Below are 23,375 nucleotides of genomic sequence, written 5' to 3'. Positions count from 1 at the left end.
ACTAAATATTGAATAAATATTTCATATGTTAACAATTTTGGATATGACTGATTTGTACGTGATTTTTGTCATTATGTTTTTTATTATTTTATTTATCTTTGTCATTATGTTTTTTATTATTTTATTTATCTTGGTCAAATCTTTTTAAGGATTTGAAGAACTTTGTCAGGAGAAGTTTTTCTCGTATCTTTATTTTTTTGGTTTTGTTAACATGTTTGTTTCATTTAAATTTGTAAAATAATTTTACTATCAAATTTAGTTATATTGATGATGTTTGATTAATTATTAAGTGATTGATTAAATTGTATTTTACTTTATATTAGTAAGTTGATTAATTTTAGATTTATTAGATGTTATATGTTTAAATTTTTAATTTTTTTAAATTTATTATAATTTTAGTTTATTGTTTTATTTCTATTATCGAAAGTCTAATATTATATAGAAACAAACTGAAAATTTTGATTTTTTGTATGAAATAGGTTGATGATGCCAGACAAATTGTAGACTAAAAAAAGACTGCCGTTTAGTTATTTTAGATATTTGACGAATTGTGTTAAACCTTGACCCGAGTTGTCGAACTATATTATTAATATGAAGTTTCACTAGTATAAATAAATAAAAAAGATAGTGTGAAAGATTTTATGTGAAGATTTTTTTTTTCTCTTTAACTAACCATATTTTTATAATACAGATGACTCAAATTTAGAATATAAAAGTAGTGATGGATAATGACATTTATTTTATTGATGTGTCAAAATTTTGGTCAAGTTTAATAATAAAAAAAATAATCCAAAGTTAATGTATGAAATTTCATGGAAACTTATTGTGTGACTTTAATGTGCCTGTCTACAATAATTTCATTATGTGATGCCATCATCTTTATTTTTTTTTATTAATTAGCAAGCAGTTTCTATGAATTTTCCTATGATGGGCACAACTCCACAAATCTTTATATGTCGATGAAATGGATATTTCAAATCTTGTTGTGCCTTCTCTTTCAACAATGTAAACAAGACTAAACATATCTTAGTTATATATATAAGCTTAGACTAGTTGTCTAGCAATCAATAATTAATGCATGAATTTAATGTTCAAAACTAGGATATCAAATATTAATGTGTCTTTTTGTTTCCATAAATATAATATAAATTTCTATTTGTTTTCATGATAAATTATTGGAATTAAGTTTTTCCTTCACCATTTTAATGTTTTATTGTAAACAATCTTACACCTTATAATACACTTTTAATCTTTTAATATGTTTTTAGTTTTTGTGTAAATATGAAGTGGTATTAGATAACATATTTTTATTTTCACTTTTCGAATACAAGTTTTTATTTATTTATTTTTTTTACCGGTGAATACAAGTTATTTACATAATTATTGTTAAACTTTGTTCTTAATGTTTGTTTGACATTACTTATCATTGAACTAATTTGTAAACTTATTTATGAGAACATTTAATAAACTTATTTACAAGAATGCGTATGGATAATGATTATCTAAAGAATTCAATAAATATTACATGTTTTTTCACCAGCATTCTATCTCCATCACACTCTTTTAAGGTTTTCGTACCTTTCTTTACATTTTTATTATCTTTTATTTTAATAGTGGAGTATAGTCAAACATTATTTTATGCAGTAATATATATAGCAACAATGTGTTCATTATGTATATTGTTAAATTGTGGTAAAGTTGTTTATGTAAACGTGAGTATAATGATAATTTGTATATCCTCATAAATTTATACTATTTGCAAAATATTTTTTTAATCGATGAGCATTTTAAGCGAAATTTGCAAATTAAAAGAACAAACTATTAGTCATTTTTAAAGAATTCATGATATCACATTTAAAGTCTAAACATTTCAATACATGAAACAATTACTGCAACCATATATATATATATATATATATATATATATATATATATATATATATTTAATTTAGTATATCTCTAATCTTTTGTCTCAGCATTTTCACTTTATTATCTCTTACTTTAGAATAAGAGATTGAGAAATGAGTTTGACGAAGCAGTAGGCCCAGTTATGGATAAAGGGAATAAGTCCAATGAATGACAAAAGGAATAAGCTCACTACTTAATAGGCGCAAAAGAAACTTTGTTTTCTGCACCTATAAAATTATTTCTTGCACCCCACATTACATGGAAAACACTCAGTCTGAAAATCTGATCCAAAAAAGTGTTTCAGAATGTATTTCATGTGTTTTAAAAAGTTTTTATTCAAAAAATTTTGTTTATAAAATTCTATTTAAAAAGGAATTGGAAATTCAAATGCAGAATTAATAGTCCGAAAATCACTTTTACGAGAATAAAATAGTTAATTTTGAAAATTGATTAGGTGCAAGATAAAATTGATGGGGTAGAAGAAGTAATTGTTAATCGAGAAGGACAGTAGCCCAATAGTTCAGCACAGAAGAAAAAGCCAACTAAGCTAAACGCAGCACCTAAGAGGGAAAACCCTATGTTATATATAAAACTCGAAGATATTTCTGTTCTGTGACCCTGCCGCCGTGCAAGCAGCGTAGCATCGAGTGAGTCACTCCGTGCTTTCCTTTGTTGGTGTTGTGATGAGTGACGATTGATGAATTCTGAATTAATGATCAAAAGCTCTCGAATTTGTTTGCATTTGCATTGACTTGCTGTTACTTGAACGCATATGATTAATTGAAACCTTGTTGTATGTAGGATGGGCGAAGGGGAAGCAAAATCGATGGTCCCAGAATCGGTGGTGAAGAAGGAGAAAAGGAACGAGGAGTGGGCTTTGGCTAAAAAACAGCAAGTGGAAGCAACGAAGAAAAAGAGATCCGAAACTCGGAAATTGATTTTTAGCAGAGCCAAACAGTATGCAAAGGAATACGAGGAGCAGGTGTTTAAACGAAATTGAAATCATTGTATTAATAAATTGCATTTTAATATATATATTTTTAATTTGTGTCTGTGTGTATGTGTTTTTTCAGCAAAAGGAACTAATTAGGTTGAAGCGTGAAGCCAAGCTTAAGGGAGGGTTTTATGTTGACCCTGAAACTAAGCTTTTGTTCATCATCAGGATTCGTGGGTAATTATCAAATAATTATTATATTTCAATATCATAACACTATTTTTCTTTTTTCTTTTCCCATTTTTTGTTATTATTATTGATAAGTGAGATTTCTCAAATGCCAGTATCAATGCCATGGATCCCAAAACAAGGAAGATTCTGCAGCTTCTGCGTTTGAGACAGGTAGCTTTCCATTACAACTGGATGTTTTTATTTATTAGTTTCCTTAGAGGTCGCTTAGTCATAATCGATAACCGAAAAGTAACACCATTTTGGTTGGAGGAAGTACGGGTGTAAATGCTATAGCGATTGCTTTTGTTATTTGAGCTTTTCGATGTTTGTGTTTGAGAGGCAAGTATGTTATATATATTAGAGGAATCCTTTAATGCTGCTCCATGAACGTAGACAAAGCAGCTCTAGAAGAGCCAATAATGATGTTGCTAAATGAGTTTCTTTTGTCACCTATCTAAGGAAATGCAGTTTGCTTCTGTTCTAAAAAAACATAGGTATTGTGTAGTTTGCCATATACTGAACTAATAATCCATTAGAAGTTAATTCATCTTAAGTGTATCTTGGTAGGATCAAGTTAATTATGCTTTGCCAGAATTCTTTTGAAGTTCTTATTGTTTTCTTCACCAAGCTTCTTGCAAAACACCCTATTTAAGGTCCACTTCATCCACCAAACACTGTTTTGTAAAACCCTCTTTGATAATCGTACTGAGCCACTTTCATTGTGAAACACATAGCTCCAATGGTGTTAACGGAGTTGTGAAGTATGTGCAATTTTTTTAAAGTGTGCTGGTGTGAGTGGGTTGGTGCTACATATTACTTCTCTATCTGCAGTTGTAGTGCACTGCTGCACCATTGTGATTGTGTGGGTGCTTTTGTTGTGTGCGTAGTTGTTGTTCACTTATCATGCACGCTAATTATTTCTGCTTGGCCTTTATGTGCTTAATTTTAAGATATAAGATTTAACTTGTTTATTTTGAAGGTTTATAGCGTCCATTGAACATTTTGAATTATGTTGTAAATGTTTATTTAAAAATCATGTCATCTTAGAATTCTTTTTTTCTTATCTCTATTAATTTTTATGTTTATTTCTCCAATTGGACATTTATATAGTCTCTTTTACTGGTTTTCTTGCTCTGTCTTATTCCCTTAATTTTGATGTTGATGTTGATGCTGACCGGATTCTCTGTTTGCCGAATTTCCAAGTAAAGTTGGACTATGTCTTTATTGATGTGTTCATTTTGTCTGCAGATTTTTAATGGCGTCTTTCTTAAAGTGAACAAAGCAACCTTGAATATGTTGCATAGGGTAGAGCCGTATGTTACCTACGGGTATGTAAAATTTCAACCACCTTTGATTATCAAGTTTAATTAACTGCACCATGGGTTCTTAATATTTGCAAATCCACATCAGGTACCCTAATTTGAAGAGTGTAAAAGAATTGATCTACAAGAGGGGCTTTGGAAAAGTGAACAAGCAGAGAATTCCTCTGACTGACAATTCTATTATAGAACAGGTCTGTCTGGAGTACAGTCATCTCCTTAAATACTTTCATTACTTGCTTGTTGTATCACTTAGTTTTTTCACTGACCTAATATTAAATACCAGACTTTGGGGAAGCATGGGATAATTTGCATAGAAGATCTGATCCACGAGATCATGACTGTTGGACCTCACTTCAAGGAGGCAAACAATTTTCTATGGCCTTTCAAGCTGAAAGCTCCCCTGGGTGGTTTGAAGAAGAAAAGAAATCATTATGTTGAAGGAGGTGACGCTGGCAACAGGGAAAATTATATAAATGAGCTCATTAGAAGGATGAATTAGTTTTCTCCTATGGTCGTTACTAAAAATTTTGAGGCTAAGACATTTTTTGTTTGTGCATTTATTATTTTGAATGTGTGAGCTGATTGATTCGTTATTGCTTAGTTATTAGATTTGAATTTTGATTCTTGTTCAATTCGGTATTAGGCACTTCGGGAGCAGATTCGAATTATTAGAGGCTATTTATTCTTCTTCTGAAGATTACCCTAAATTTATATATATTTTACTTTTTAATTTATGTTAAGAAAATTAAGTAATTAATATTATATTTTAAAAATAATTTATTTATGTTTTATAATTAGATGTAGTTATAAATATAATATTTAAATAGAGTTTGATAACATAAAAAATCAAATAATTAATTACAGGTATTTAATATTTCTATATTATATTGAAAATAAATAGTATTATTTAAATATTGATTTTTCTAAGTTAATGTAGTAGATTATAGAAAGTATAATTAATAATGTCAATACTAATAGAAGTAATGGACTATACTAATAATAATACTATTAATAATAAAAAAATACCAATATTAGTGATAATAACAATAATGACACAAATAATAATAAATAGTAATAATAATAATATTTGAATATGAATTTTTTTCTTTTAAATCATAAAATTTATGTAACAATTGTTTAGTGATGAGTACTAAAACAATTTTATTATATGTTAAATTTATGAACTTGAGTTATATATTATATTAAATGAAATGTTTATGCAAGTGTTGTTGTTAGAGTGTTAGAATAAAATGTATGTTGATAATAATATTTTTACACAGAAACACACATATATATAGGCAAACTTAAGAAAGATAAAAAAAATATTGAAAAAGTATTATCATATGAAATTAAAGAAAAATGAAGTATAACTTAAATAAATTCAGTAAGAATTTTTCCATAATTTTCAAAATAACATTGAATCTTATCAGTTTTGCAATAACTAATTCTCTTAATTTCAGAGATGCAATATTTCACAGTTAAATTCTAAGGACATGTAAGATTTTGTGTTGTCATAAATAGCTTATAAGTATGTACTTTGGCTTTTCTGTACTATATGAATTAGTTTAAGACTTAATAAAATAATAAGCTGTTAAATTTTTGAGTTTTTCATTTCTGAATCTTTGTGTAGAAGTATAACTTCCATACTTTTTACTATGAATTTCAATGATTGCATAAGACTAATAGAATGTTTGGTAGAGCTTATTTCTTTCTAGTGAGATATGTATCAGATACAATTATTCTAAAAATGCATAAGATATAATGTGTAAGATTCATATACAGATATTTTAAAAAATTATGAAACATAGTAATTGAACGAAGGCACAGCCATGGCTATTAATTCCCCAATAGTTTCTGATGGATGAATAAGATAAATAGAAAGAAAGAGAAACACTTTGAGTAAAAGAGAAATTCTCAAAATGCTATTTCTATGCTAATTTTCTTTGTTTCACCATCGAAAGCCCTGGAAATCATATTCAAAACTACGAAGGAGAAAGATTTAGAAATAATAAACTATGAAGGATGAAAAAATCTATTCCAAATGAATACAAAAGAAAAAAACCTAAGATATTGCAGATACTAACAATCAAAACAGAAATGACCATAAAATCACATTTTGGGACATATATCAGCAATTTAAACATGGGTATTGTGGTCAATTTGCTACAAATTTTTTATCTTAGTTTTTATATTATAATCTAGACATTTCAATTCCTTTTTTTATTTGTATTTTAAAAAATGTTTTTCGATTGTATTTAATTGTGATTGAACCTGAAAAATTTTGAAATTTGGTAATATTGGTATGCATTAAAATAACATACTTGGTTTTTGTAAGGACTTAAAATTTAGCTAAAGTAACACTTTTTTTTCTAACCAAACGATAATTTAGCCAATATTATATTTTCAGAATTTATGAATTATATAGTTATTATAAAAAAAATTGTAATTTTTAGAATTTATGATTTCACTAAGGTCTGCAGCTTGAAAGAAAAGACTGACATGATATGTAGCATCCTATGAAGTTAATGTTTGCATGGCTTAAATTCTTTTCACTTATTTGATCGATTTATGGTTGATAGAACCCTATGGTTGGACATGACTAACGCTATGTCTCCAACCACCCAAACTTCAATTATTTTCTTAGAATTTGTGTGGATAGAAGGAAAAGCCAAAGTCGAATAAAAAGAAGAGAAATACAAAAAACAAATATATCTTTAATGTTTGTCATTTAGTAACTTAAGTTCATATAAAAGTTTGATAAAACATGAGGTGACTATTTTGTACTCTCTTTGTTGATGTATAATAGTAGAAATATTATTTTTCAAATCACCTTTCTCACATCAACCACCTATCTTCAAATTAATTCTTTTTTTCCACGATTTATTTTGTTGCTCTAATTATCAAACTTATAAAAAAAACTCAAACATTATTATTCAATATTACTTTTTGTCTACGAATTGTTTATCTCAATTAAGTCTTCAAATGAAACGTGGAACTGAATTCTAAAATTAATGTAACAAGTTTTCGAATAACTTGTTTGTTTTAATTTTAATCATTTTTTCGTCATTGTTATTAAAAGCTTGCTACTACCACTTTTTACTCTAGCACTTCTCAACAATGTCAAAAGTAAATTATTTATGAAAGATCTTAAACATCTTTTCATATATTTAAGATCTTCAAACTTGGTTTATCTCCAATTTTGACAACAAATTGAGTAGAAAAAATTGTTAGTATTAATATTTAACCATGATAATAATAAATACTACACTAATATTTAGTATTAATATAAGAACTAAATATATTTATTTTAATTATTTTTTCAACCTTTATGGTTTCAAAAGTTTATAAATATATATATATATATATATATATATATATATATATATGTATATATATATATATATATATATATATATATATATATATATATATATATATATATATATATGTATATATATATGTTAATCCCACATGAACTATTCACTCAACTCTCACATTCAGACTTAGACTGATAAGTTTATGTTCTTATTGACTTAAAAATCAAATAAGTTTCTAAAGATGGATTTATTCTTAATCTTCAGTTCCAACTCAACAATCAACTTTCACAATTGGAGTTTGACTTCCTTGAAGACTCTTTTTCAATAAGAACCATCATCATACATTTTCTCTTTTTTAAAAAATAGTTACTAAATTAAAACATAAATACAACAAACACTTTTTAAAAGTACTTCATAAAATGATGAAATAAAGTGGTAAAAGCTGATCAAGTGTTATAATTTAGTTTTAACAATTTACATTAGAATATGAAATCATAAATAGTCTAAAACCAATACCCTTAAAAAAAATATTAATAATCAAAATATTCAAGAAAACTATGTTGCTCATTGCCTTGTCATTGATTATCTTGCTGCTATTGGTGATTATTTTGTTGTTGAAAAATAGTTTGTACAACTGTTGATGATGGTAGAGATAGAGAATAACATGAAGAAATGTGTAGAATGGGATGAATCTCCTCTTAACTAGTTCAAGTCATTATCTCACCTGATTAATCTCCTTTTAATTATGAGTTTGACTAGAGGATGCTTCTCTTGCCCACATTATCAATTGGCCTGAACAACATCTCCAACAACATTTTATATTTTCCATTCATTCTTACCACCCAACATTCATTGGTAGGTGTGAATTTTGAGACACCAATATCAGATGTAGACTTAAACGTTGCTTACTAAATTTCAATTTCTAAAATCTTCCCATTAAAACGAATTTGTAGTAAATATATAAATGAAATTGAAAAGAGGGCATGCAAGATATTCTTTTCTTGTTCATATTCTCACTTACTTGAAACAGGTAATTGTTGGAAATATTTATAAAAATTGAAGTATTTGCAATATTTAAGTTATTTAAGAATAAGATACACTCTAATTTTTGGATGAAATATTTTCTGAAGATTCACAATTCATGGAGAATAAATATATCTTAGCCGTGTTGCTTTCCTCAATCATACAAAACCCTTTCTCAATAAGATAATATATAATATATTTACTTGATATTCCACTTTCTTTTCTTAGAAAAAAAAATCCTACCTTTTAAGTTTGCACCACATTTGGATATTTTTAATTTAATTATATATGTATTTTTGTGTGTGTCATTACATACAACCCAAATGACTGCCCTACACTATACTTATTATGACAACTCATTGGTATTATTTTATAATTAGTTTTTCTACTTTTTTTCTTCCTTTCATACGTTCTATCTGTATTTTTTTTCACACTTCTTAAGAGGCAGATCACATGACAAAGATATGGATGGTCTAACCTGTGTCGGTTGTTCCTATCTTTTCACCAGCAGGTCAATTGCTTGCGACTTCTTTTTTCTTTAAATCTGTGTTAGGCAAAATTCTGCTTCTTTTCTTTTTCTATGCTTATTATGTCACCTATATATTAGTCGCCATAGTCATCATGTATGGGCAAAGCATCATAGTTAATTGTTCTTCTTCTGCGTTTGATTGAAGGCCATTTTAAAAGCTAACATCATTGTTTATATGACAGTTTTGTTGGTTTTTGTACAAAAGCATATATGATTCTCCTTTAGAGGTGCAATAATAGGACATTTGATTTATAGGGTACAAAATACAACGGATATCAGAAAATATCTCCACTCTTTTATTTAGCTTAAAAAGCATATTTTAAAACTAATTAGAAACTGATATGTATATTTTACATATTCTAGTATATTATTATAATATCATTTTATCTATCTTCAATATATATATATTGAGAAGAAGATTAGATATTAATAAATAAACAATATTAAATAGATTGATAACGATTTAATAATAATGCACCATGTGATCTCAACAACCAATATAAATCCTGTTATATTAAATTTTTTATGATTATAATATATGATTTAAATGTAATTCAATTTTACAAAATGATTCATACTATTTATACTCACTTATATCCTTTAATTTTAACTTATATATATATATATATATATATATATATATATATATATATATATATGAATTCCAACTATACTGTTTAAAATCCACACCCTTCTAAGAAGAGCAAACAGATGGAGATTGGATATGAATTTGTTCTGCAAGTTAACGTATAACGGAGGTTTTGCAGGGATGCAGCAACATTAAGAAGATTAACATTATGGTTTGGTTGTCACATGCGTCAGCATGAATTCCTGATTCTGATAATTTCCGATTCGTATGATTGAGGTCCTGTCATGTTAGTTTCCGTGTGAGATGCTACCATAGAAGGACACGTAGTAGTTCCTGCTCAAAGACACGACAAGTGTAACCACAAATGATCCTTTAACAACCTAAAAGATAATTACGTTGTTTGTCACGTTGTGAAGTCGTGCCCATAAATTGTGGTGGTGAAGTTCAAAGATTTGACATGCGTAGTCACAGATTGTCTTTTCCCAACCCAACATACACAGACATAGTAAGGTTATGGAGGCACATAAGGAGAAGAGAGAGGAGATGGAGAAGGAAGAAGAGATGAAAACAGGATTAAAGAATAGTAACAAGGAAGAAAACGGATCAAAGGGTCAAACAGTGAGCAAAAGGATGATTGGTGAGTCAATAATATCAGATGGTGGCGACAAACAAAGAGCTCAAACACCACATGATTTGTTGGTTTTCTCCCGTTGCGTTCGTGACATCGATTCTTCCACAGAATGATCCATGTATTAGGGTTTTTAGTTGTTAAACGTTTTGTTAACTCTATATATTTTGAGTTTCTGTACTTTCTTAAGCATGATTTCTTGTTCAATTAATATTATCGAGTATTCAAAAAAGTTTAGACCTTCTCAATTCAATAAAATCTTAAGGTAATTCAAAATAGTAAATAGTTTTAAACTTTCACTAGCTAAATTAGTTATTACTAAATGTTTTTGATCGATTATTGATTATTTGGTTTAAGTTTAATACTTAAATAATAAAATTGATGATATTATTAAACTACTGAATTCAATTAATATTCATAACCAAAAAAAAATGTGTAATTACCAAGTTAATTTTTTATGTTGTTAAGGGAGCAGGGTTAGCATTGAATAATTTTTAATAAATTATGATTAATAGTAGGTAAATATTGAAATCAATTTTTTAGGGTTTTACCTTTTCCCTATATATAACATGAGTTTAGTTTTGAAAGTTTATTGTTGTCACAGTTTGCAAGGATGAATCGAATCCATAGTCAGATAACACCTGCACGGGAAGAAGCTGTCCGACGATAATAATATAGTCGCTTTTATTACACACTATGCAATTTAAAAAAACAAAAACCAAAAAGTGAAAATATTATTTAAAACACCTCACAATTATCTAATTTTTTAATATGTTTTGTCATTTTCAATTTATATTATATTTTTTAGTAGATTTAAACCAACATAATAAATAATCCCAATTCAATATTATAATGAGTAAAGCTTATATTTATGATAATTAAAAATCTAGTATTTTTATTAACGAATACATGTAAATTAATTGTTTTCTATTCTTGTAATTTTACAGTTTAGAATTTGAGTTTTTTTAGTGAAAACATAAATTGACTTAATAAATAAATTAACTCAATCCACAAAATCGGTTCGGTTTATATAAGGTGAGCTTTGCAGTTCACTTATATATTATAATCTACTCTTATCTTTAATTAACAAAGTTATAATTTCACTAATCATATGAGTGTGTCCTATATATTTTACGAAAGACCATAATGCCCTTATCTCCAGAAACTCTTTTTATGTATCGAACTATGTGAGTCGGTGCATCCTAATGTTTTGTTTTGGAAATAAAATTATGCTAGGCATGATAAATTTATTAATAGAAAGAGAAAAATGGACAAGATAAGTGTATGTGACGAAAGCGAAGTCTCATATCATGCAAGCGAAAATAAGATGGAACTATCTTTTATTAAGACAACTTCAATAAACATGAAATACTTACAAGAATAATGTTAGAAACAAGAGTGTGAGTAAAACACAACCAAAAATTTGCAGTGGACATGAAGGGCTTTAGGATTTAAGTCGCCATATATGCCTGCCTTAATGGTTTAGTTTAAAGGAGTGCATCAAATTACTCTGTTAATGGTTTAGTTTTTACTAATTAAACTAAAGTAATTCAGATTAGTTTTTGAAAAATAACTTAGTTTTTTATATTTTTAATTTAGTTAAATTATCTATTGCTTGGTTCCACTTTTTTGAAAACCCTTATTTAAGTAAATACTCTTAGCAGACTCTCTTGGACCCATGAAGAGATAATTAATGCTCATGAAAACGAAGTAAAGTTGTAAAGTATACAAATGTGCAACCATTTTATTACAGAAGACTACAGTTTGAATTTTATGTGCTCTTTCTTTAAAAAGCATGTTGTATTGAATTTATTATGTTGTACAAATCTATCTTAAAAACGTATGGTTAGTCAATGAACCATACTCATACCTATAATAACTGTGTTTTTGGTGGAGCTTGAAGAAACACGTGGCAAAAATTATTTGTGGATGTTATTGTTGAAGCAGGATGAATTAATTAGAACCAAAAGTGACTTAGTAAAAATTAATCATATATAGACTATAATGAAGTTTGATAAAGTTTTAGATTTTAAAAAATCAATAGAGAAATTATAAAATTTAGTCCATCAATTAATCTCCACATAGAAAAGGGTTATATTATTGCATTTTTAAAATGGAGGAACTTTGTTATATTTTTAAAGAATTTTATTTTTAAAATTAAAAGATTTGATTGAAACTTTTATCAATAAAATAAATAATTAAAAAAATTATAAAGTTGGCACACGTGCATGTTGAATGGTTGAATGGATGAATGAAAATTGTGACAGAAGAAACTAAGAAATCTGCTACTTCAGCTTCCAAAGGGTCCCCAAATTACTATTACAGATAAGAAATAAAAGGCAAATTTGGTTATTTGTGTCTTCTTGAATGTCACTTTCTTTGGTCTTCTTGTTGACCTTATAACAACAAGCACACGCATGGAATAACATAAGCATATTCTTGCTATTTGACATTGCAAATAAAATGTTGAACATAGAATAATCAGCCCTTGCCATTTACACCTTCCACTTATTTATCACCCATATTTAAATTTAAATAATCTATGCATAACTTTTATTTCTATATAAACATAAATTATTTCAAAATTTAAATAAATAATTTAAACCTGGGGAGTTATTTAATTTATTAATATTTTATATTACAGTTTAAAATAAAATAAAACCTATAAATAGTATCACCACAACAAAATATTAAAAAATAATTTTAGATAAAAAAACAATTAGTCACTATTTTTATTAACTTAGATATCATTTTATAAATTAAATATTATTGATATATAAAATATTTTTTATAGTTAATAAAAAAATATTGATTTGTAAATTAAATCTAAATTGATGTATAATATTATATATCATAGTTTTAGTTATTATTATTATTACTTATTGAAATTAGTCTTTAATTTTAAATTATAAACTAATTTGGATACTGATTTCTTTATAGTTGGTAAATAATGTTAGAGATCAATTTATACTCTAATTCACAAAAAAATATATATATTTTTATTTATTTATAATAAAGACTAATTTAAATATTAATAATTTTTAGTTGTTAATATAATTACTAATTATCTCTAAATTGGTTACTATTTAATGATAGTGCATTCGAAAAAAAATCAAACTTTTACAATATTAAAATCATTATCATTTAGTTTATTTTAAATAAATAAACAAAAAACACAATAATAAATACAATAATAAATGAAATTTAAAATTTAAAATAAAATAAAATAAATCGAAACTTTAAAGAATAAACATTCAACCTTGCCAAATAGTATTTATTTGACAATACTTTTAAGAGCATAATTTTGTATTCCTATCAAGGTTTAGCCTTAATTAAGTTTTATGTTCTTCATAAATCTAAATATTTTTAACCGACTTTTTATAAAAAAAATTTGCCTAATAAACACTAAAAAAATATTTTTTTAATTGAGTCCATACATTTCAAATTCGTTTTCAGTTGGATGACGTGACTCTTGTATTATCTCATGTTTTTTTACTTGTCTCCACATGTTAAAAAATATGAGATTTTATAGTTAATATAAAATAATATTATAATTAATCTAAAATTATAAGTATTATTATTATTTTAATTGAAAACATGTTGGATAACTATATTATCATGCTTTTTAAAAGTCTTTTGTAATTATCTATATTGATTAAAGAATTCTTGTTGTCACCACTATTGATGTAAGTAAAGATGAAGGTCCCTTTTTATTCAACACATTTTCATTCAAAATAATACAAATTATTCCAACAAATTAAAAATAAACTGAACAAGTCAAAAATATGTTTTTTAGTTCCAACATTTCTATAGTCATATAAATTTATTGGGTGACATTTCTCTTATCGTGAATTAAAAATACAATGAAGTGGACGTTAGCCATACATAAATAAAAGATTATCCACAAAAGATAAAATATGAAACTTTATATGCTCCGCAAATAAGATAATATATAATTTAATATCAATAATCTCACTAACCCAAAACCTTTTAGAGTTTCGATTAATCAAAACAATCCCAATATAAATGTAAGACAAAATTGTGATGAAAATACATGTTTGGTTAATTATGTTATTGGTTCTTATTGTTTACAAAAAATTTTGAATTGATTTTTTTTTATTCGTTTTAATTTGATTTTTATTTAGAAAATTTTCATGCAATAAAGTTATTATTGTTATAGTTCACGTTTTTTTTTTAATTTTTAAAATTATTTTTTAAAATAAAAATATAACGGGGTCAAACTGAGATCATGCTATGTAAAAGTGAAACGCTATATTTATCTTGACTCACTCTAATTCTAATTTTTATAAACTTAAACAATTTCATTTTTTTTTAAATTGAATCAAATTTATTTTTCATATAAATATTATATAAGTTTTTTTATTAAAATTGATATTTTTATTAAATATTTTTAATGATACTAAATTTATTTAAATTTAAATTTAAATTAAATTTCATTTAAAATTGATTTAAAATTGTTAATGAAAAGTAATGTTAATAGAAAAAAATTCAAAATTAATTTTAACTAAAACTTGTTTATCAATTGTATTTCATAAAATAAAGTAAATTTATCAAATATTTCAATTCTTTTAAATAATTGTATACCTAAGAAATGTGTAAATTTTAATAATTTATATAAAAATGTTTAGTTTAAAAGTAATAATTTTATAAATTTAAATGTAAAATTTTAAAATAATTTTAAACAAATAAATTTAGAATTTAAAAACAAATTTAAAAAAATTTTAATGTAAAATATAAATATAAAATAAATTTAGTTTTGTTAAAAATATTTAATAAATATATAAATTTTAGTAAAAGTATTTATAAATTATTTATATACAAATTTAATTTAATTTTAATTTGAAAATGAACAAAATTATTTAATTTTAAAAGAAATTAAAATTAAATTTAAACAAAATAAAAGTAAAAAATCAGGTTAAAACTAAAATAATGTCACAGTAATTCGTACCATCGGTATTATCACATCACATAATTAATATTAAATATGGTAACGTCATGTAATAAATTTTCATTTTTTAAAAAATTAACAAAAACTATAAATGTCACTTCTTTATCATTCTTAATATAATATTAACGAAAATAACTTGATGCCATTAAACTTTTTAAAATAAAAAACTAAATTAAAACACATTAAAAAAGTCAATTTAAGATTTCCGTAAAAGATAAAATACAATTACATGATTCAACATAATTTTTCTTATGAATACGTGGAATGCATTTATATTAATCAGTGTAGACTTCTTTCTGTTTAATTAGAATTTACACTTGAGTGTACGTTTGAATAAGTATTTTGAAATTTCATTTTATCATTAATAATAATCCTACACTGCGTAGGTATATGATTCACTCAAATAAAAAAGGAAATATTCGTCATTAGAAACATAAGATTTCATAATCAGTCTAAATTATATTATATTATAGCTAAATTAAGAACTTTATTTACGTTTTTCTGCCGTTGTTAATTATTGTAATAACCCTAATGAATTGGCGTCAATCGCGTCTCATCCATGACAGAAGATGCTCTCTCAGATGAGAAGCAGCAGACATGATGGACCAATGGAAATGACTGCTAAAAATATTCAATCATGATTCAATATCATTTTACGGTTTTAGTCTACTTTTAAAACGTTATTTTATTTTATTTTATTTTATTATATTAAAATTAGCAACGGCAATTAAAATAAATAAAAGTTTAATTGGGAGCAATAGCTGTTGAGCCATCAAATCAAATCCTCAAGCTGAGAAAACAAAAAAGTGTGTTTCAATTTATAGCCGAACATGGATGTTTTCTGCTTCAAACTAAACTCATCAAGATATTAACAAATTTTAATCAGTGTCTCCTCCCAAAAGAAAACTACCCATCGAACAATTATTCAGTTACCAGAAATCACTGTTTCAACAAGATCAATATAAACTGAGAAAAAACTTCCATCTTCAAAGTGATGGGAAAGCATGGAAGAAAACAGAAAATGAATTGCTCAACAGGATCGAGATCAGTTTACAAGAAGAAGGAGAAAAGGGTACACAATTAAACATAAATCAATCCATTTACATGAAAACCTTTGGTCAAAATCTCAGAATTTAACAAGGGAAAACAGAAGCTTGTGATATAAAAAAGGTGATGAAGAAAGAGAGAGAGTGTATGTTTTTCTCTCCATGGCCAAAATCTAGCTAGAGGGTTATATATATAAAATGATGATGATAATTATAATAATAGTAATAGTAATCACAAGTGGTTTAAAAGAACAATTCTAAACGTCTGGCACATGAAGTGCAGAAGAACTTCCTCTTGATCTTGAAGCACATGGGCAAGAAGCAAAATTTCCACTGGATCTCGACATCCATGGCTTCAACCTTGCCATCACAATAAGGGCATGATCCTGGGGCCTGTCGCCGACCCAGTTCCTTCTGTTCCTCGTCCAACACGAACATGTGCCACATTCTTCTCCTGCGAGGTTTCGATCCGACCTTTCTCTTTCTCTCTCCCTTTGTCTCTGTCGCAGAACTTTTTTGAAGGGTAGGTTGAGAAGATGAAGCTTGAACAAGTTTAGATTGTGAAAGGAAGAAACATTGGGGTCAATAACAGGTCTATCTTCGCATATTTATACATCCTCCTGGTTGTTGGCTACAAAGAATATTCCCCCACTGCTACAAAATTTCATTTTTATTTTCCTACTTTTACTTCCTTCTCTTCTTCATTTCCTCTTTTGCATCACATTTTCATGTTTCTTTACTGAGATACTGTTTCCTTTATTCATTAAATTCTTTGTTTTGATACGTTATTTGCATAAATATGTTTATATCACTTATTAATTAGAAATAATTTTTTTTTATTTTAAAAAAATTAATATAATATTAAGTCAAGGTATGGCTAAATTAAGAACATGTATAATTCTAATTTTATGTTAGAAAATAGAAAAATGTCTATTGCAATTCCGTATTAATTTCTTAAATAATAAGATTATCAATATTCTTATAAGAAAGATATCTTGAAGATAACAATTTGGGTGTGATCTAAAAGAAGTTGTACTGAACTAAAAGAAGTTGTACTGAACTAAAAGAAGTTATATAATATAATGTACGAAACAATTTTCTAAAAACTATAGTTGGAAGTGGTAGAAAGTAATTTTTGTAAGTGGGAGATCTACTGTAACAAACATCCGATGAACTTTACGATATTATCTTTGTATTTAGATAACAATTTATAATGTTCAAAGTTTGAAAAATCATAAATTGCATCACGATATAGTATTCATTATGCGGGAATAATTTTATTGTTGTAAGATTAATTTTTCGCAAAGGAAAGCTAAGTTCCAAAGCCTAGATATTTATATATGCTACGTACTAACATTTTACAAACATCTTTAATACCTCGTTCTTTTCTTTTATTATTATTATTGCTAATAAAAAGAAACACTGTATCAATATACTTATGAATAAGAATGATGACATTGCCTTGTTCAAAACAAAATGTATTTTTTATATTATGAATGACTTTCTTATAAATTCATACAAGTCCTAAACTTGTTGAAAATTAATACGATTTGACAATATTCATATCGATCTCATATTAGATTCGATGGTGTTTTAAAATGTAAATATATGACTAACTTTTAATTTTGCCAGTAAGATGCTTCCAAATCCATAATTTATGAAAGCTCTTGATTAAATAATATTAACTATTTTTTATAATCTAACGTACTTTAATTATATCATGATTTTATTAGTATATGTGAGAACCCACATATGTGTAAATCTAAAAAAAATGATATTCTATTCTTATTTTATTATTTAAGTTAAAAACTATCAGAATATTCTCTTCACAAATACAGAACATGAGGAGACAAAACCCTCGTAACCAAATTGTTCATTAAGAATTCCCTTTTCTTCTTCTATGCTTATTATGGAATATAACACTCTTTATTCTTTTCAAATATTGAAGTAATCGTTGTGACAAGTTTTACAATTTATTTTTGTCAATTTATGTCAGTGTAATATGTCCTTTTTCTAAGAATCATTCTACTCTTTAATGCATGCAAACTTTTCGGGTATATGCTTTTTTTTTTTCTAAATGCACCATTTTCCATGGTGGTCATGGAATTGTAAACTCATCATCATTAGAGATTTTGTGTGTGTATAGGTTAAAAGTAGTGTGGTGTTAGTGGTGTTCAAAGATAACTTTGGTAAAGTCTTTAAGGGGAGATAATTATTTAAAAAAAATTCTTGATTTTTTTTTTATTTGAGTGAATTGCAAAAGTTATAAAACTGTTGAATATTTTGTTGCTAAAATTAAATTTGAATAGTTTTGTGTTGTAAGGAGGGTTCTGAGGTGGGTATGAGTGGTTTGAGTAACGAGACAAGAAATGTGGAAAGTTGGGTATTTTGATGTAATTTAGTGAATTTGTTATGATTTTGAGTAAAATTTGAAAGGAAAAAAAAGGTTATTATGCAAATTTTGAAAATAGATAATGAGGATGAGAACTAATGAGCCTTGTGTAAACGTGGTGTGTGATGTTTTTAATAATTGATTTGAATTGTGAAATTTTAAATCATAAAATGTTATGAAATAGGTGTAAAATTAAAAATAAAAATTAATTACATTTTATTTTATATTTTTTTGTAATTTTATTTTAAAAAACTATTATTACTTTTTGCGGATGCAATATTGGAAATGTCCATCTCAACCTGTTTTATAAATAAGACATTAATATAGACATTTTATAAAGTAAAAATATTTGTAAAACACCATTTATGAAAAAAAAACGTGCTCCCATCATCAAAGTTATCATTATAATAACTTATCTTGTAATGTATTTTATGGATTTTCTATTCCTTCTTTCTTAGTTAAGATTCATTTTTTTCTTTAATTTTTTTAGCATTTTATATTTATTATTACTTGCTATGAGAAACATTTATCGTAAAATATTTGTTTATTACCTAAAATGTAATTTTTTTCATTTGATACGAAGTTAAAAAAAATATGATAAAATGTGTTTTCAATATGTATAGCTAATAATTTACTTAAAGTTCAATATATATATCACTTCAGAAATATTCCTTTAAGAATAAGTAAAAGTTAAAACCATGAAAATATTGAAACTATTATTATTAAAAAACCACTTATCATTAAAACAACAGGGATTGGTTTCAACATGCTTTACACTTTCAGAAAACCAAAATTGACTATTTTCAAAGAAAAAAAAATTGTGCTGTATTGTTTTGTCGGGTGAGACCAGCAATGAAGATGGTTCCAGCTAGGCAAACAAATAGTAGGAATTACAAAGGCAAGAGAGAAAGAATATTTCTAAATAAATGTGATTAAAACAGAGAGAAAAATTAGTGTGATAATAGAAGAGTAAATAATTATAATTTTATAGAAAAACAATATGTATTTTTATTATAAAAAATAATACAAATTTATCAAAATAATGAGGAAAAAAAGGTAAGAAAAATACCAATTGGAGACTTCTATGATACAGTGTGATCCGCGTGGTTACTGTCGTATGCGGCGTGGTTACTGTCGTATGTGTGACTTTTGATCTCTTTCACATTATCTTTTCACTGTTCAATTATTCATTCACCTTTCGTCACCTTCTTTATCTCTTATTTTTATTTTACTCTCATGTCACTATTATCTAATAAAGACAGAGCCTTTTTTTTATTGGCTTTCAATGTAATAAAAAATCCAAGATGAAAAAAATTATAAGTCAAGAAATTATAATACTACTTTTTATTCAAAATTCTAAATACCAAGATACAAATATTATTAAATAGCTCGATCAAACAGTATTAAGAAAAAATAAAATAATTATAACATCTAAAATAAGTCTAATTTAATCTTAAAAATTAATTCATAAAATAAAGTTTACAACATTTATATATTATAAATTTATTTAATTTTTAATCATTATGACATCTTAACTACTTTTAAATACAATGAAGTGTGTCAATGCAATGACATAAAGTATTAGGATACATACCTAGAAATATCCCAAATCTATGCATGTGTAAATGCATCATGTTTATCACGTTTTTCTAATCTATAAGTGAAACTGGACATAACTAGTTGCTTCGTTCTTTCCTTTAGTCATGTTAGTATGGCACAAAGGCGAATTCAAAACACTCTCCGCGCGTTTAAATTTCAACTTGCTGCTTTCATATCAAACCAATGCCCGACAACTTTTTTTTATATTATTTTTTTAACTCAGTTTAAATACTTATTTTTTTTTCTAATTTTAAGTTTATCAAATAATATTGCTAAGATTAATTATCATATATTTAATATATTTAATGTATGATTTGTTTTAAAAACTGTAATTTTGTCATAATTTTATTTTTAAAATATGTTTAATTTTATCTTTTAAACGAAGTGTGATTATTAAATATAATATTAAAAACATTTCATCTGCATTTTTTATGTTAAATATATTATATTTTACTTCACACAAATTTCCAACGCGTTGAAATTATAAACATCAAATTAAAACATACACTTCATTAGTAGATTGTTTAACATATTAATAACTTTAATAATCCTACGTGTAATCATAAAATGAAGTTTCAAGAGAGCAAATCCATCATCATTGATTTCCTTAAACAACTTCAAGTGCAGATACATTAAGAAATCATGAGATAAATTTTATGTCTAGATACATTAACCACTAACACTAACATTTTTTAGAAAAAAAAAAGTCGTATTTGGTTATATAGTGATTGCCGACAGAGTCATTTTATACATTGTAACAAGCTAAGGCTAAATAATAAAAAATCTTATCTTTCAAATAAAGTTTATAATTTTCATGGTATAATACTTACTTATTAATAATTTTAAAATGTAAATATTGACCAATTTAAAATAGATTATATCTTTTTATAATTTTACAATTGTGTGTCTCCCTTTATTGTTCTCATGCCGTAATTTTACAAACTTAAAATAATAAGTGTAGAAAATATGAATTGAATTTCATAATTAAGTATCACTATTGAGTTTAAAATATAAGAGAACATTCATTTTAGATATTATCTTATTTTTTTAAATATAATAGTTTTAATTATAGTTTTAAAATACACATCACAACAGACAACTTTTTCTGGTCAAATAATGAAAAATATGTAAAAATAACAATATATTTTGATGTGAAATTTTAGATTATACAATTTAAATATATATATATATATATATATATATATATATATATATATATATATATATATTGAATAATTTTAGTCATTAAAACAACTTCATAACTTAAATAGTCGAAATGCAGGATATTTGGAGGAAAATATAAAGAGTTTATGGAAAATAACCATAACTATTGTAAGTTTTAAATCGATTTTAATAATATTTTTTGAGATCGAAACCACAATTACCATAGGAATATCATAATTGAAACATTGACATTTATACATGTATAAAATTAAGAGTAAAAGCCATTCGGGAATCATAAATATAATTTTTTATGTTTAATTCAAATATATTTTTGACTAAAAACTCAACCATATCACATCATATTAAATTTTTATAACATATCACTATTTTACTATTTCAATTACATTTTCAATATGACTTTGATGGCTGTATATTCTTTTGCTTGCCTTTTCAGTTAATATACATCTAATTCATAATTTCTACCATACTTTGATATTTTGAGTTTGAAAATCCTCTTCAACAAATATTAATATTTTTTTTCCTAACCAATCTTCCAATCACTATTGAATAAATCATCATGTCATCAAACACAATCTAAACTTGGTGCAGAAAAAAATATTAGTAATATTATGATATTAGCAATATATTTTCAGATCAACTAAGGTAATTTACTTTTATATTTAGTTATATATTTGATTTAATTACTAATATTGTGATGAATTAAACAACTTATGTCACACTAAAAGAATTTTGATATCTATTTGCTATTAGCAAACTACATGTGAAAGTAGTAAGTCAATGTTAGACCAAAATTAACTTATTTAGTTGTTAGTCTATTTTTGTCCCATGACTTTAAAATGTAATGGTATAGCTTTAAAGTCTATTAAATCAAATGTTGAACATGTGACCATTTGTTATCTTTGTTTTTATGTGAGTTAACAATATGATCTTTATAATATATGTTGCTTAATATTTTCTCCCTAATTAAGTGACTGAAAGATATATTATCACTATTTCATTGTCCATTATCTCAACTTATAACATTGTTTTCATAAATTAAATATTCATATTTGAACATGCAAGGAGTTATATAACATTTTAATTCTAAGTGTGGTAATGAAAAATACAATTGTGTCTAAGTGACATAAGAAATTATTTTACTTTTAATTTAAAATCTTAAAATAACCCAGTTTATAAATCTTCTTAATTATATATTATTTAATTTTTTAATTTTTATTAAATAGTATTTTATTTAAAATGTGACTTATTTTTATGTTGATATATTTTTTTTGAACTATATTTTTACTTGTATCACCGTTCACGTCTTAATAAGATTTTCAATACGAAAATTATAATAAATTAGTTTGAATCAATAATAAAATAAGTATTAGGTTCTGATTAAAAAAACAAGTCTTTCAAAAAAAATATAAAAATTAACAATAGTAATAATACACGAGTCAAACTTCCATAGAAAAATTGAAACGACTTCAAATCAAAAACCTCAAAATATTATATTTATGAATTTTTTTATATTTACTCAGCTTTCTTTTATATATATATATATATACTTTGATTTCCAAGTTTTGAAAGATTATCTCCCATACTTTGAACCCATTTTATTTAATGATAAATAACTTGGTAGCAAAAACTATCAATAACAAAATAACATAAATGTATAAGATAATATTTGAATATCTGAGTGACCGTATGTCAACAATAAAAAA

At 25.4% G+C, this 23,375-nt stretch overlaps 2 protein-coding genes across 2 annotated transcripts; one reads left to right on the top strand and one right to left on the bottom strand.

Moving 5' to 3' along the window:
• The first annotated feature begins 2,410 nt into the window (after positions 1 to 2,410).
• LOC108330595 (60S ribosomal protein L7-4) lies at positions 2,411 to 5,063 on the top strand. The gene is made up of 7 exons (XM_017565086.2): positions 2,411 to 2,555; positions 2,710 to 2,890; positions 2,982 to 3,079; positions 3,187 to 3,244; positions 4,322 to 4,401; positions 4,484 to 4,586; positions 4,679 to 5,063. The coding sequence occupies exons 2-7, from the start codon at positions 2,711 to 2,713 to the stop codon at positions 4,892 to 4,894; spliced, it is 735 nt and encodes a 244-aa protein (XP_017420575.2). The 5' UTR covers positions 2,411 to 2,555; position 2,710; the 3' UTR covers positions 4,895 to 5,063.
• An 11,394-nt stretch (positions 5,064 to 16,457) lies between these two features.
• Positions 16,458 to 17,087, bottom strand: LOC108331290 (uncharacterized). The gene has a single exon (XM_017565942.2). The coding sequence runs from the start codon at positions 16,941 to 16,943 to the stop codon at positions 16,740 to 16,742; it is 204 nt and encodes a 67-aa protein (XP_017421431.1). The 5' UTR covers positions 16,944 to 17,087; the 3' UTR covers positions 16,458 to 16,739.
• Between the last annotated feature and the right edge of the window lie 6,288 nt (positions 17,088 to 23,375).

Source organism: Vigna angularis, chromosome 4, assembly GCF_016808095.1.
Source record: "Vigna angularis cultivar LongXiaoDou No.4 chromosome 4, ASM1680809v1, whole genome shotgun sequence".
Lineage (NCBI taxonomy): Eukaryota > Viridiplantae > Streptophyta > Magnoliopsida > Fabales > Fabaceae > Vigna > Vigna angularis.
This window is presented reverse-complemented; position numbering and strand designations above follow the sequence as displayed.

What these genes read in the sequence shown, in the direction of transcription:
- LOC108330595 (XM_017565086.2), top strand. Translation starts at nt 2,711, where the DNA reads ATGGGCGAAGGGGAAGCAAAATCGATGGTCCCAGAATCGGTGGTGAAG. An exon ending in AGCTTCTGCGTTTGAGACAG is followed by an intron (nt 3,245 to 4,321) that starts GTAGCTTTCCAT and finishes TTTTGTCTGCAG; the next exon opens with ATTTTTAATGGCGTCTTTCT. An exon ending in ACAATTCTATTATAGAACAG is followed by an intron (nt 4,587 to 4,678) that starts GTCTGTCTGGAG and finishes ATTAAATACCAG; the next exon opens with ACTTTGGGGAAGCATGGGAT.
- LOC108331290 (XM_017565942.2), bottom strand. Translation starts at nt 16,943, where the DNA reads ATGTGGCACATGTTCGTGTTGGACGAGGAACAGAAGGAACTGGGTCGG.